Source organism: Mytilus californianus, unplaced genomic scaffold (genome assembly GCF_021869535.1).
Source record: "Mytilus californianus isolate M0D057914Y unplaced genomic scaffold, xbMytCali1.0.p SCAF_5, whole genome shotgun sequence".
Classification (NCBI taxonomy): domain Eukaryota; kingdom Metazoa; phylum Mollusca; class Bivalvia; order Mytilida; family Mytilidae; genus Mytilus; species Mytilus californianus.
In genome coordinates this window covers 103,832,060-103,848,991 of record NW_026262701.1, presented here as the reverse complement: position 1 = coordinate 103,848,991, position 16,932 = coordinate 103,832,060, and the positions used below count along the sequence as shown (strand labels likewise).

Sequence of the window (16,932 nt, the reverse complement as noted above, 5' to 3'; positions counted from 1 at the left end):
AGCCGCCATATTGACTTTCTAAAATTCGTAAATGTTCGATAAATGCAACAGAATCTAAAATGAAATAGCAACTACCTCAAAAACTTCATTTTATTGAAATATTATCCGAATTTGAAACGTACAAGTAACGGAGATTGGATCCCTGCATGCATGTGTATCGCGCATGAATAGATCACAGTGAAGGTTATGAAAGTAGTTTCGGAAACATGGTTTATCAAAGTGTAAACCAAGGGAAAAAATTCTAACTGACCAATCCGTTTCAAGTATTTATAAATATGCAAATCATTTAAGAATTATATATAGATGGCGCTCCATAAAGAGACTACTATTGAATATTTTCAAAAAATGTTTTGCATTTGCACAGAGAGTAGTTGCCATGAAGGTATCATTATGCAAAATTCCAGGTTAATATGAACACATTGCATCTAGAGCCTATTGTATGGTTTTCTGACTGACTGGCTCTTAAAAAACGACTGGTATAAATGTGGAACATGATATATTACTGAAAACACATTAAAAACAACATGAAATGCTGAACAACTAATAACAAAACATACTTAAAATATATGTATAAAATAAATTGAGAATGGAAACGGGGATGCGTCAAAGAGACAACAACCCGACCAAAGAGCTGAAAACAGCACAAGGCCACCAATATGTCTTCAACACAGCGAGAAAATCCCGCATCCGGAGGTGGGCTTGTATATTGATATATAGATATAATTAAATAATAATGAGAAAAAGATTCCATGTATTTGATTTCTTTTATCCATTTCACTCATGCAGTAAGACAGCTTGATCTACATGTATAAACTTTTTGACAGAGATATGTCAATAATGTCTAAACCAAGATCCTGACTGATTTTCTAAAAACAGACGATACACAAAATTTGAAAATAGTTATGAATACATGCATGCAAGAAGCTCTGAAATCATGATTCTCTTTAAGATTTTAATATTTACTATTAAAATCTGTGCTCTCGTATATCATAGTTGATCATATAAAAATAAGAAGATGTGGTATGATTGCCAATGAGACAACTCTCCACCAGAGACCAAATGACATAGATGTTTAGAACTGGTCACCGTACGGCCTTTAACCATGAGCAAAACCCATGTCTATAACATATCCAGTTTTATAAACAGGGATATCTCTGGCATATTTAAACCACGTTCACTAAGCAAAGGCTCTGGTAGAATATATGAGTAATAGTTTAAGACAAAAGTATACACGCTGAGATTTCTCGCCTGTTTTACTGATCAGGATTGAACATAATGTAAAAAGTCTTTAAATCAAGGTCATACTACATCAAATAAACCTTGCATTATCAAGATCATTGAAAATAAGGTAAATTAAAGGGTCATATAAAACCTGCCGGACGGATGTATGCACTTCCCAATACCTCAATACACCAAATATAGTTGACCTATAATTAATTGCTTACGGTATCTCAGAAACAGACGTAACTTCACAAACAGCATGTTGACCAATGAACCATGAACATAAGATCAAGGTCAGATGAACCCTGCAAGGCAATCATTCAATAAATCAAATGAAATGGACCTATTTCTTAAATTTACAGTATCTGAGAAACGGTGGTAACCACAAACACTTCATGTTGACTAATGTACCATGAAAATGAGGTCAAAGACAGATTATTCCTGCCAGACAAACATGTACACCTTGCAATTATTCCATACACTAAATTTTATAGTTGCCCTTTTGCTTAGAGAAAGGAATGGAATAAATCACGAAAACTTAAAACATTACCCAATGAACCATGCAGTTGAGGTCATGGTCAGATGAATCCTACCAGACGGACATGTACTCCTCACAATCATTCCATACATCTGATATAGTTTACCTACTGCTTACAGAATCTGAGAACATACCTAATCACAAAAACTTATAACAATGACCAATAATTGACCATGAAAATGATTACAAGGTCAGATGAACCTGACATACGAACATATACAACAAACAATCATTCCAGGATACACCAAATATAGTTGACCTACTGCTTATTGTAACAACAAGACGAACCTTATCACTTAAAACTTAACACTAATCACTGATTAGCAAAGTAAGATGAACCATATCTGACGGACATGGACACCTTGTAAAAATCACATATACCAAATTAAGTCATTTAAAGACCAGTGCACTCATTTTTAGAATATTTTGACCAACATTGAAAAGACCAGTGGATTATTTTAACTTTAAATAGCCCGGTATAAACATCATATGGTGTTACATAGAGGAACAGGTCAATTTTGAAACACCAACAGTGTCATACGCAACAAATTTGCGATTTCCCTGGGTGAATATGCATGTAATTTTCAAGTATTGCCGATTTATCACAAAGTTAACATAGAATACTTATCCCCCTCCCCCCAAAAATTAAAACAAACCGGACGTAACAAATTTAACAACCATTACAAGAAAGTGTCAACACCAAATGATATACATCAGTTGAAAGCAGGACTATAATAAGAAAAAGACACTCCACAAAAATGAAATATGAAAAGCAGATCAATGTCATAACGTATCATACTCTTTTCACGTATTCATCAGAAACATAGAACTCTATTTCAATACAAGTCATCAATTGGCCTTCAACAATAGACAGATATCAATACTAAAAAGATTAAGCTAAAAAAATATGTGTCATTAGACTTTAAGGGTGTTGAAACTTCGAGATGTTAAAGATTTTGACAGCTCCATGTTTTGATATTGGCATTTTTGAAATTGTCAAAAAAATATTTGTAATATGATAGTTATATGTAAAATAGTTTTAAAACATACAAGATAAAAAATCAAAGCAAATTTGTTTGATGAACAGACACCATTATGATAATGACAAGAAGGAATCTACATTGTAAACAACAGTTGACACACCAAAATATCCCCTTTTTATGATTGAACTTTAAAATCACGTGTAAAAGGGGAGATTGCATGGTCAGTTGTTTTCCCTTATATATAATTGAGTTATTGACCTTTCATCGGCACAGTGTGTTGTACATGAGGTGTGTTCGATTTGTATATTTAAAACGTATTAGATTTGAAAAAGCGCGTTAGAGAATACCCATGGGAACATTGTATGCGGAGGAAAACACAGTTATTTGGGGAAAGGACAAATTGTTTTTGCCCTCCCCCCGTTTCCGAAATGTGTTATTTTTTCTTTTTATTTCAATATGTTTGTGTTTTTCTGTATAAGACTAACATATAAATACCACAAATGACATTTGTTATTAGTTTACTGTTAATTGCTAGCTAACCAGATATACAAGTCAGGTTTCTACTTCGTCAAAATTATCTCACCATTACGCCACCTAATTTTTATAATCGTAAAGAATGGAAGCCATTTTAGTGATGAAGCGCTGTCAATTTAGCTCTTAAAAACCGATCAATTTATCCACATAGCATCATTACGATTCTTATATGCCAGTTGTATTTTAAAATACAAATGTATCTACTAGCTATTGAGCATCATTCAATGTACTTTTATGCTTTGGTGACTTAAAACTATAGTCTAATCGATTGTCAGGGGGGGATTTCGAAAGTTCAAAAATATTTTAAAAAATTCTAATTAAATATTTCGTGGAAGGGCTGACTAAAAAAAAAAAAAAAAAGGTTGAAGACTAATTACCCTGATAGCACACAAAAAATGAAGCTTTTTTGAAGTTATGCATTTTTAAGATCCACTTGTAAAGTCTGTCGTCAATTTGTTTTTCGAACACACCTACTCTGTTGTCATGACTCATTATTTCACTTGACCCATATATTTCATTTTTTAGTACTGCACATTTTTAATGTTATATTATCAACCTATAGCCTACATTCATAAAAAAATAATAGAATCTGAAGTGAGATGATGTATCAAATATTTTTCTTTTGTACGTTTTCAATCGTCTACAGAATAGTCAACTCAAACACGCCAGAACATAAAGAGGTGTACTTGACTTTCTCTTTTCGATGAAATTATTACCCGTTTTGGGGATTTTTTCCCAAAAAGCTGTCGCCGGGGGCAGAGATGCAAATTAATGCTTTAAAAATCTTTCTTTGGAATTTTTTTCGGCGGAGTTCATGCTCAAAAAAGATCCACATGTATTTACATACCACAATCGACTGTTTTGTGAAAATTTGTCTATAATTTAAAAGTTTACAAATATTTCGAAGCTCAATGCCATAATTTAAGTAAAAATACATATATAAGATGCATAAACTTCTTAATTATGCACATTCATTAAACTTTTAAAGCCCATAGAAACAGATGTAAACAGTTCAAATATACCAACTAGGCCTTTTTACCTTCTCTAATAAAGAGTTCCATTTCTTTTGTTTAATTTCAACTGGGTTTCCGCCTGTATACTATCCACAGCAGTCTCTGGCATTACTGAGAATTATGCAAACTTGATTTTCGATATTTGAAAATTAGCCATTTTGAAGATTTATAAGTGTAAGTCCTTTATAGGTCAATAGTAAATCTAGTGAACGAGATGATAGAGTCGAGAAAATCAATAATAAAACAATGCCGGTGACGATACTGATCAAAAGTTATTTTAAAATAACAACTGTACATTTTAAAGAAATTAGTTGTTAAACTTTGTTATTAGAATTATACATGCAAATACATGATGTCTTATGTTCAATATTTATAGAGATAATTGCATTTTAAGCTTGTGAAACTGAAATCTAAAACATGTTAACCTTTGCTGCATATTGATAAAAAAACTGAAAAAAAATCATGTACATACAAATTCTATAGATCTTTCGGGTCACTTATTTTCAGAGTGTTCCACAAAGTCCTTAGCATGTTACGATTTCCCAAAATATACTTATTTTTCACATCTATGTTTTCGAGTACACCGGTCTGCTCTTGTCACATTAACATTCAATAAAGAAATATTGTCTTTTCGTGAATATAACAATTTAAAAGTCTGTCTTTGCAGGTTAAAACATTAAAGATAAATATTTTTTTCTAAAATAGGTATCTTTTTACTATTTCTTATACAGTTTTAAGAAAAGGTCGTCTCGATTTTTATACATTTATTTGCGGTCTTCTCGATCTATTCACATTCAATGTTTACATCGGAATAAGGTCCGAACACTGAACTGATACGGGTCATGTAAATAACCAAAATGTGCAGAATAACACGGGATTCATTGAAAAATTTAGCATAATTTATTTTAAATGATCAAATCCCATGTTTTTTAAATTCAAATTACAAAAGAGCTTTATAGTCTAGAGTTTTAAGACTTGGTATTTAATCAATCCATCATATTCTGCACATTTTGGTTATTTACATGACCCCGTATCTTCAAGAAAGTGCGGCGGCGGATTTGCAAATGGGTGTTTTGCAAATTTAAAGTGTTCAGTGTTTCCGTTTAAATTTGCTTAGTAACTTAATTTCAAAAGTGTTAATTTTTGCAGCATATCAATCGATTCCTTTGGAATTTTTTCCCCGACTTTCTCTGATTTAGTTGCATATATATACGAACAATTAGCATGTTCCAGAGAGGTATACAGCCAGTAGAAAAATAAATTGAAGCTAGTACTCCAGGAATTTATTCGCATAGCAACATTTTAAACCAATTTTACAACAAGCTCCTATAGCCTGCTGTACTCGTCGATTGCTATTTAAGGAGGAAAAGATAACATTAAATAGAAGTTTTGTTTTTATTTCAACTTATTTCTATTTTACTATTTACCAGAACGTGTTCCCGTGAATTTATAATATTATTGATAACGTCCTTGCTAAAACGGAACAAACATTGAAAAGATCTAGTTTTCAGTGTTTTCAGGGGAGGTAATATTTTGTCACTGGATTTCCCACGTATGTGAATAGTGTCAAAATGTACACAGACTCCCTGACCGCAATTAAAACATTGATAAATTTTGAAGAGTAACCAACATGACAGGTATAGGGGGAGCAGAACTTACAACCATGTTTAACCCCGATACATTCTTTATGTGCCTTCCAAAGAAGGTATTCTCAATTTAGTGTGTGACATGCGAAAAAAATTGCTAATTTTTCGAAGAGATTAAATTCAAATAACAACTCGTAAAAGTAAATTCGCTAAATTACAAAAATGTATATACTTACCCAAAATCAATACGTATTCTTGATTGTTGCAACCGTCGTTAATGTGCCGAGTGAAATTTACTAAATTTGCAGAATATTCGTCAAGAATATTCTATTAAACTCAATTAAAGGATTGAATTTAAAAGTAATTAATTGTACACAAAATACATGTAACTATCTTAATTGTATATGCAATACTCCGTGACATTGAAACATATCTAACTATAAATATCTCGTTTTGTTACAGAATGAAATAAGAGAAGAGCTGACAGTTAATATTTTATAACAAAGACGTTAGTGCAGAAAGTGCAGGTATATTTTCTGTTCACGGATGGAAACCAATGTTTATGATCAGTTCGTCGTTTAGGCCTCCCATCAATAAGTCTAAGAACAGCAATAACTACTCTATTTATTTGAAATATGACTACTCCCAGTATTTTACGAGATAATTTTGTCCTTTGTGTTCACGTTTTTATTTATTTCATTGTCGTAAAGTTACAAGCGTTTTGGTTTTCATTAAGTTTTGTACTGAATTTCGAATTTTGGTTTTAATTTTATTTCAGTAGGTTCATAAACTGTCTATCTTTTTATTTTAAACTCTTATAGATGGCTTGTTCTGTTTTAATTTCTATATATACTACATGTATGTATACTGATTCACATTTGTAGTAGTAAATCACTGTTTAAAATGATTTAAATTCCAATAGTTCATATTACCTTATCCGAAGCTAGTTTAAAAAAACGTGTGCATTTATCATTTCTTTAAAATTTGAACGTGAAAAGGTATTGAGAATAAATTACGCCACCGGTAAATTTACTATTTTTGGAGATAGTGTTGAAAGGTATCCGGTAATATTAATGACATAATGTAAGAATAGAGTGAACTGGAGGTGTAACCAAAAATAAGAAAATAGATTTAAACTGATGAAACCACAAACTTGAATATGAAAATGTGAACCAAGTTAAATTTGTAAAACGTGATTTTTTTATATCCTTTATCCTTAACAAGAGTCCAGCTGATTCGTGCATATTTTTAGAAGAATTGTGGGGTTTGATGATAAAAGCATGAAACTTTGCACAATTGTAGATATATATTTGGTAGTCAATTTAAGCTATGGACCCACTCTGAGAAATCCAATATGGCGGCCATTTTCAAGATGTTTGCCAATTAGGCCAAATTTCACAACCATGTACAAATAAAAGTAAATAATATTCAAACCAAATCTTTTAAAATCATATAAAATGTAACCCAACTTTTCTAGTAAGTCATGACATTATTTTTGACTTTTCATTTTTTTTTTTTTATAAAATGGCGGAAAATTTCAAAATGGCCGCCAAAAAGTGAAAATGAACAAAACTAAGACAATGCTTTGCTGATATTTATTTCTTCTATCGAATTGCACTCTGCAGTTCATACAATATTCTAGGGATTGCGTTTCCATGATACATGGAAGCTGCTTGCAGGACAATTTAATCAAAGATCCCATAAATGGAAACATTGGAACGTGTTCAGGACGTCTTCAGAATTTGTTTGACCGTTAAGTACCATCTGACTCACAAATGATAATGATAATCCACCTCTCCTTGCTACAATTCTTTCTTTTTCCTCGATTGTGGTAACACCGAGATAATCAATAAATACGAATAATCATTGAATTTCCACTTGCAATGAGTAACATCACGAGTCCTACCAGTTGGCCAGAAACTACACACCCTTCCGGAACACCTGCATTGACCCCTAGTTTTGATGAAAAGGGAATCGTGTTGTTTATGCTTTCAATGTTGTGTTATTTGCTCTTTTTTGAGTGTCTGCGTTGTCAATCATGTAGTGAGCGTCTTGTTAATCCATGATACAGGCATGGAAAACCTTATTTCATTTCAAACGTTCGCATTCGGTCAAGTTTTGGATAACTACATGTACCAATGGTTTTAACATGTTTTGAATTTTGTGATTCTAAGGGTTAGAAAAAAGACATTTATAAATCAACCATTATATGATATATGCCTAATTACTGGATATGACTCATCAATCTATTTACAAAAAAAGAGCACCTATGTAGTTGGGTAGGTGTTGCTCAATTGTAGATTTTTATGTAGCGATTTCTTGACTGCTGTTAGTCCTTTTCTGCGGTTTTTTTTTTCGTGTTCTTATCTGGTCTGATTTACTAATGATTTTTGAGTGCCTAAGTATCTTCTCCGTCTTTTTTATTATCTAAACAGTAACATATTTTCACAGCATTTTTCAAACTTTTTCTTAAGGACAACCCAATTAGTCTTTGCCTCACTGCAAACCTCATATTATTAGCTTTTTCTGTAGTAAAATATATACTAAGTTATAGCAATAATGCGAACAGTTGTACTGGCGCATAATACATTGGTTAAAGTACCACGTAATATAAGGGAAGTGCATATATTTCAAAGCAAAAGGTAACGACGAATTTGCCAAGTTAGACTAAGAAAATGATAAAATATTGAAACTGTCGTACTATGTAACGATTCTTTAGCCGTAGCTGAACTCTTGTTGTTGTCAATATTGTCCAAGGGTGCTGTTGTAAAACCACCAGGTTTCGTGGGAGGAACCACCTATTCAATGTTAAATGTTTCATAAATGGAATCTTCTAGTACTGTAAATAAATGAATAACTGGATCATTCATAAACGACAAACGTGAACTGTACATTTTGTCATTTAGTACCTCCTTTCCTTTTCCTTTTTCAAGTATCGTTGTCATACAATCAGATTGTTGCAGTTGCTTGTTTAATTACAACACCAAACTAATCACTAAACAGAAGAAGCAAGCACATGCCTTGTTAATGGCCTGGTAAGCCTTAGATTACTGCAATTTTTAGATTATTATTATGTCATATTCCAGTTGATCACAGAGAAAGCTGTTCGAAACGAGAAGAATACATTCTAGTTAAGTCAAGCTTACATATTGGGATAACACCAGTGTCTATACGTGGTCCCTCATTGTAGACTAGCTGTTCTGCAAGAATGGTACTGTAGTTACGATTTTCTATACTTTCCTCACAATTGTGTTTGTTTGATAAATGTGGCAGACACTTGGTGTTATAGTGTTCTTAGTTTTACTGAAGGTACGTCAAAACAAAACACTTTGTAACCTTCTATAAGGGAATTTTGTTGATTGTGATATCTTATGGCGGCCATCTTGGAAAAAGCCGTCATCTTGAAAATTCAAGTTGGGTCCATAGCTTATATTGTTCGAAGAACCCAGCTCTACTAACATGACAAATTTAAACTAATGTAAGGGATATTTGTTGATTTTGATATTTTTGGCGGCCATCTTGGAAAAAGCCGCCATATTGAATTTTCAAGGTGGATTTATAGCTAATATTTTTTGAAACACCTATCACTACTTCCATGCCAAATTTGACCTTATATAAGTGATATATGTTGATTTTGATATTTTATGGCGGCCATCTTGGAAAAAGCCGCCATTATGAAATTTTAAGGTGGGTCCATAGCTTATATTGTTTGAAACACCAAGAACTACTACCAAGCCAAATTTGGTGCTTTTATCTTCAAACCACAATTTTATCACCGATCTGCAGGACTACAAGTTGATCATACACCTACATGTGTACAACACTGAGAAAAGACCTTCACAGACTAGTACTCTCATATATAGTCGCTATATTTTGTGTCTTAAGTCTTTTTGTTAATTTTTTTTTATGTGCTTTGTGTCGATCTGATGAGTCAAGCCTTTTTCAACTGATTTTCATAGTTTGTTCTTATGTTGTGCTGTTACACCAAAGTCCCACTGTCGTAGGTAAGAGAGGATTGGAGCGACCGCAAACATGTTTAACCCCGTCACATTCTGTATGCGCCCGCGTCCCAAATTAGAACCTGTAATACAGTGATAGCCGTTTGTTTGCTGTATACCATATTTGTTTTTCTTTTATTGTTTTGTACACACATCTCTTTTGAACTGTTTAACTTTTGTCATGTCGGGGTCTTTTATAGCTTGCTATGCGGTATGGGTTTTTCTAATTGTTGAAGCCGTACGGCGACCTATAGTTGATAACTTCTACGTTATTTGGTCTCTGGTGGAGGGTTGTTTCATTGGCAATGATACCATACTTCTTATACTTATATGTTATTTACCTAGTACGCTTAGAGGAAAGATTTTAAAAGTGTACCAAACACCAGTAGCAAACTACTACAACCTCCCTATTTCCGATTTGTCTGTGGATGCATATGTATGTAAGGTAAATACACTATGTAATTAATTCAAAACCTTAAAAAATGACCTAGTTATTTGTTAATTATTGTTATAATTTTATTTTATTTCAGTAGGTTTGCTAATCACCTATCTTTTTTTTTATCTTTATATCATATTAAAAGAGGGTCTAGTCCTTCGTTTCTTTCCCTTGTTTAAATTTTAGATTTTTTTCTCTATTCCTTATTGTTTTGCCATTATTTTCTATTCTTTATATTTCATCACCCCATTATTCTCTATTCTTTATTTGTTTAGCCTTTTTTTTCTCTATTCTTTATTTTTAGCCCTTTTTTCTGTACCCTTTTGCCAATAATTCTCTATTCTGTCTTCTCAAAACAACTAGATGACACGTTGTTTCGTTCTAATTTTTGATATATTTAAAACACAGGCACTTGTATTTTTTTTTACCTATATACGTCAACACTTCAATATTCGCGGGTTTTTTTTGAGAACGTAAACAAGCCAAGCCACCCATAAAGATATGCAAACGCTACTCGAATAATAGACTAATGTACGGATGGAAAATCTGACATCTAAACATAAATAATAGACTAATGTACGGACGAAAAATCTGACATCTAAACATAAATATTAAGACTAATGTACGGACGGAAAATCTGACATCTACACATAAATAATAGACTAATGTACGGACGGAAAATCTGACATCTACACATAAATAATAGACTAATGTACGGGTGGAAAATCTGACATCTTCACATAAATAATAGACTTATGTACGGACGGAAAATCTGACATCTACACACATATAATAAACTAATGTACGGACAGAAAATGTGACATCTAACACATAAATAATAGACTATTGTACGGTCAGAAAATATGACATCTATATACACATAAATAATATTATAGACTAATGTACGGACGGAAAATCTGACATCTAAACATAAATAATAGACAAATGTACGGACGGAAAATCTGACATCTAAATATAAATAATAGACTAATGAACGGGCGGAAAATCTGACATCTAAACATGAATAATAGACTAAAGTACGGACTGAAAATCTGACATCTACACATAAATAATAGACTAATGTACGGGCGGAAAATCTGACAACTTAACATAAATAATAGACTACAGTATGGACTGAAAATCTGACATCTACACATAAATAATAGACTAATGTACGGGCGGAAAATCTGACATCTAAACATAAATAATAGACTAATGTACGGACGGAAAATCTGACATCTAGACATATTGAAGGCATTGAAATAGCTATTATCACCAATGCGAAATTATTTCCAAACGTGCAGGTTTTCAGTTCACTACGTACCATCACGATTATCGGTCATATATGCCTACTAGTAGAGATTTACAATAAGTGTAGGACTACGACCCGAGTCCGAATACGAGTCAGAGTAACACAGGTTAAACGACGGGGGCGATCTCAAAATAAGAAAATTATTGTAAACATTGTACTTTAATCGTTATAGTATTAATTAAAAAGTTGTTATCGGCGACTGACAAAACAATGACTACCGCAAAATTTAACTATGGCTTTACGTGTGTGTCGAGGAAGCCTCCAACGAGTTCCAATGACTTTATAACATTTCAATTCGCTAATAACATGTTCAACGGAGACTCGGTATTCTGCAATGAGTCTGTTGAGCTTCCTCTCTTTTGTGTTCCGGCTTTCTGGTTATCTGCCGTCTGGTGTATGTCGTGTATGGCTGATGAAAACTTAATATCTATTCCAAAAATAAGTTAACATTTTCTTTGCATGTATGTACAATTCTTGTCAGATTTTTATAAAATTTAAATCAAAGGTGTATATCAGGAGTGTCTCGGACACTTAGATAATCAGTGTTGATCAACTATTTTTAAAAGAGATATGTCTCATGGAAAAACAAATTCTATAGAAAATTGCATTGTAAGTGCTCTCACGTGTTTTCATCAAAATCAACAGGAATTTGCATTACTACGGAGCCCCTTAAGTGCCATGTAAATATAAATATTTTCGTTTGACGGAGATTTAATCTGGTGCGCCCCAGTTTGTAAAATCATGCGAAGGACTTTGAAATTCGTGTGCACGACTTTAAAAACGTGTGCGGACGACCTTTAAACTCGTGCGCATAACTTTCAAACAAAGTTTGGATGACTCTATACGACAAAGCGCACGAGTTTGAAAGTCGTGCGCATGAGTTTGAAAGTCGTGCGCATGAGTTTGAAAGTCGTAGGCACAAGTTTGAAAGTCGTGCACACGATTTATCAGACTGGTCTTTTCCAAGACTATACACAGTGGAAATAAATAGCCCCAAAACAAAACAAAAAAATAAATTAAAAAAACTGAACAATATAGTATCTTTCAATTCCCTTTTAAATAATTCGTCAGTTATGAAAGGACCATTTTTTAAACTTGAAAAGGTTTTTTTTAATGTAGTCGGTAAAAATTATCATATAACTAGAGAAATAAATATGTGTTGTGGAAGTTTTTAAATTCTGAACATACTAGTATATGACAGCGAGCTTAAACGAAAAATCGCACTGTCTACCCTTCAAAAGGCAATTAATTTGATAAATGGTTTGTCCTATCACCACACAAAGATTGAGCACGGTAAAATTATTTAGCGTACACATTATTCTGAGATCACCCCTATAGCTTACCTGCATGACTCGTACTCAAACTCCGAGTCTGACAGTTATTGTAAATCTCTACTACTGTATTTACAGGTAAATCTTGGTTTTATACGATTCTCAGTAAATCTGCAATTGAAACTTTCTTAGCTATATCTGTCACAGGGGCGGATCAAGCCATTTATAAAAAAGGGGGGGGGGGGGGTTCCTAACCCAGGATAAAGAGGGGGGGGGGGGTTCCAACTTCAGTGGATTCATTTATTTTCGTGGGTACCAATATTCGTGGATTAAGGAAAACTTACATGTTCGTAGAAATTAAATTTCGTGGTTTTACCGAAGTCTGCATACAAGCCTATAGAAAATTTGTTTTTCGTTGAACATTTAATTCGTGGTTCACCTGTACCCACGAAAACCACGAAAATTGGTATCCAACGAATAATAATGAATCCACAGTATATGTCCCCATTCAAATGCATTGATCGTCAAAAAAAAGGGGGTTCCAACCCCCCCCCCCCCCCCCTCCCCCGGAACTCCCCCCCCTGGATCCGCCACTGTTTCATTGACTCTTTTCAAGGAAAATTTCAGTCAAAAAGGGGCGGTAGTCATAGTATATATATTTACACCAAGATGTCGTTAAATGAAATTGGATAACCTGCATTTAATCATGCTTATCAATAACATATGATTAAATCGCTGAAAGACCCCCTCCTACATTATTGATAACTACCATTCTGCATTGACAATGATATCATCGTGTATATTAGATACATCCATTCGGGCTAACGCCCTCAAGCTGTATCTAATACAGATAGCAAATTTAATTACCTGTCAAAAGATGTGTTATAGATCATCTCCCTTCGCGGTGTCCATCTGTAATACGCGGCGGATCCAGCCATTTTTAAAAGGAGGGTTCCACCCAGGATGAAGAGGGGAGGTTCCAACCATATGTCCCCTTTCAAAGGCATTGATCGTAAACAAAAGGGCGTTCCAACCCTCGAATCACCCCCCACCCCCACCCCACCCCACCCCACCCCACCGGAAAAGGTTTACGTCGCTAAACTGTTAAATTTATGCTTGTATAGTTATAATTGACACATTCTATATATTATATTTTATTTTATCTTAATTTCATACGCACTTTTCTCTGAGAAAATACTCTACCATACCTTCGCCAGTTTATTAACGATATATATGTATATTTGTAAGAGACAAGTGCGTGTGCAAAATTTCAGTATTGTCAGACTTTTGACATCAAATTAAGGTCATTTAATAAAATATGATCAAAAAGACTTAACAAAATTTGCCACTCGATGATCTTTAAGTCGTCGAAGATCTATTTTTAAAAATGTTGGAGGGTATCCGGTATATTATATCACTGATAACATTTACAATGTTGATATAACTATACTAATTATAGACAGATTTGTGATTGATGCAAATAAAACAGACCATACGCGCATAGTTTAAAGTCACATTTATGAAAACCATCTGCTCTTTTCCCTCATGTAAAGATTTTTGTAATTGTTTAAAAAATTTTGTATAGAGATGGGGTTTTTAAATCACTGCAAAAAGAAAAAAAAATCATTTAATTGTTTAAAAGTTTTTGTATAGAAATGGGGTTTTTAAATCACTGCAAAAAGAAAAGAAAAAAACCATTTCTACGATTATTCAAGTTAGCAATCAAACAACAATTTACTTTTATCAAATATAGCCCACCTGTTTTACTTTTCTTATTAATCATTGGATAGTCAAATTATGAAAATTGAATAAATATTCTTAGGAAACACCCTCTTGCCATTTATGAAAAAAGGACGAAAGATATATGATTAGATATACAGATTTCCACTCATTTCATTGTTACCTTACAATTAACTATTGTGTTGAGCTATTAGTATCATATGTTGTCAATATTACACCTTATTTTCCTTTATGACGTCACGACTGAAAGATGATGATTTCTACATATTTTATTTTTATCTTACATTTAAATGTTGTGTTAAATTGTGAGCATACTAGTATCAACTTAACGTATAACAGACTTTGTGAATGGAAAATGCACGGGAAACAGGTTGACGTGCTTTGCAACATCAAAGAGGATATGGAATGGTCATTTAACGATTTCAGAAAATGGAGGTCCTGTTTTCCTTCGATTTCACAACTTTATTTGACTGTGAGTTGTGCTGCAGGTGCATCCATTGCTCTTCAACGTCCACTTGAAATTCCAGGAATGCATTCTATTAATATTGATAGCTGTTACATTAAGAACTTCTATGAAATAAGTTCAAGAAAGGTCAAGAAAAGCAAAAATAACTTGAAAAGTATGAAAATGAGAAATAGTGTTTTCGAGTTTAAAGACTCTGATATGTGGAAAAATGCAATGAAAAATAGTTATAGTTTAATTCATACATGTGAGCTCTCAGTCGTCTTAAAGGAATTTATCCTGCGTAATATCTCAACAAAATATATTATGGACATGCATGATCTATCTTCTCTTCAAATGGAAGAATTGAAAGAAAGAATAAAAAACGTAAGTTTGCAGAAAAGGGAATGCGCTTATGAACAACTGAAATATTTTGAAATTTCTGAAAGTGCAAATTCTTTTACATATACTCACATTCATGATATATTTTCAAAATCTGTATTTTCTCAACTAAAAACACTTAATTTAAGTAGCAATGGTCTGAAATCGTTCCCAACTGTGCTACGTCTAGAGACATGGTCTACAAAATTCGGAACCTTGAGACAACTTGATTTTTCGAATAACTATATTACTCAACTTGATTTTCTCTCAACAGAGAGGTATTTGCAAAATCTTGATTTTGAGTTGAATTTATCTAATAACAAGATTGGATTATTAACAGAGGCTGATTTGCAATCGTTAAAATATTTGTATTACAAAAATGTAATTGTGAATTTACGTAATAACTCAGGAATGAAATGTTTATGCAAAACGTTTAACGCCGAACAAGTTTTTCGTACAACATGGGGACAAAATTATTCCTACCTCAAGAGCGCGTGTGTTCATAACTGTAACATAGATTCAGATACGGAAAATACTAGTGCAAGTCATCAATTTATTGCATATTCAGTTTTAGTTTTCTTTTTCTCTTTTGGAACATTAGTTTCTACGTCTCTATTATGTTTACGTAGAATTTTCCGTAAAAATAAGAAAAAAGACTCGTATGAGGTGCAGTCTTTTATTTCTGCCGAATCGATATATGACGCTTTTATATCTTACAGTTCCATGGATGAGCATTGGATCTATGATACCTTAGTTCTCAACCTAGAATCAAATATACCCGGCATCAGGTTATGTCTTCATCAACGAGATTTTGTACCGGGAGCTACTATTGCTGAAAACATCATAAGAAGTATTGACGACAGCACACACACGCTGATAATTTTGACTGAAAACTTTACCAAAAGTGAATGGTGTCAAATGGAGTTCCAGAAAGCTTTCCACCAAACTTTAAAACATAAAAAACATCTCATCGTCATACTTCTTGGAGATTTAGATACTTCAACATTAAACCGAGACATTAAGTTTTGTATAAAAACATACACTTTCTTGAAGGTTTCAGAAATATTGTTTTGGACAAAATTATACAATGCGTTGTCAAAGTAAATGATTTCAATTTAATATTACATTTAATGATACCATTTCAACCGTAAGATTAACATTTTGTAACTATCTATACATTTTCTTTCGTAAAAAATCAGAAATAATATAGTTGTGTTTCATGACCCTGTATTTTCCCTACATTTTCGTGTCTACTCTCAACACATTTTATGAATTTATATTAATCTTTTTATATTTTGATTTGGTCTTACACTTAAATTATAGATTATGCTTTATAAAGTTAAGCCTAACAACGCCAGCATTTCTCTCTATAATTCTGAAAGATACATCTTTTGCAAAATGTTTTGCAAGTATTGTTGTTACTTCAAGACTGAATTTTTATAATGAATTCTTTCCAAATATTCCCTATGCCCCCCTA

The 16,932-nt window shown here is 32.9% G+C and overlaps 1 protein-coding gene across 1 annotated transcript; it reads left to right on the top strand.

Annotated features, from left to right (window-relative positions):
• Positions 1–14,732: 14,732 nt before the first annotated feature.
• Positions 14,733–16,659, top strand: LOC127702556 (toll-like receptor Tollo). Its single transcript, XM_052206811.1, has one exon. It carries the CDS (start codon positions 14,883–14,885, stop codon positions 16,557–16,559), a length of 1,677 nt encoding a protein of 558 aa, XP_052062771.1. The 5' UTR covers positions 14,733–14,882; the 3' UTR covers positions 16,560–16,659.
• Positions 16,660–16,932: the final 273 nt, after the last annotated feature.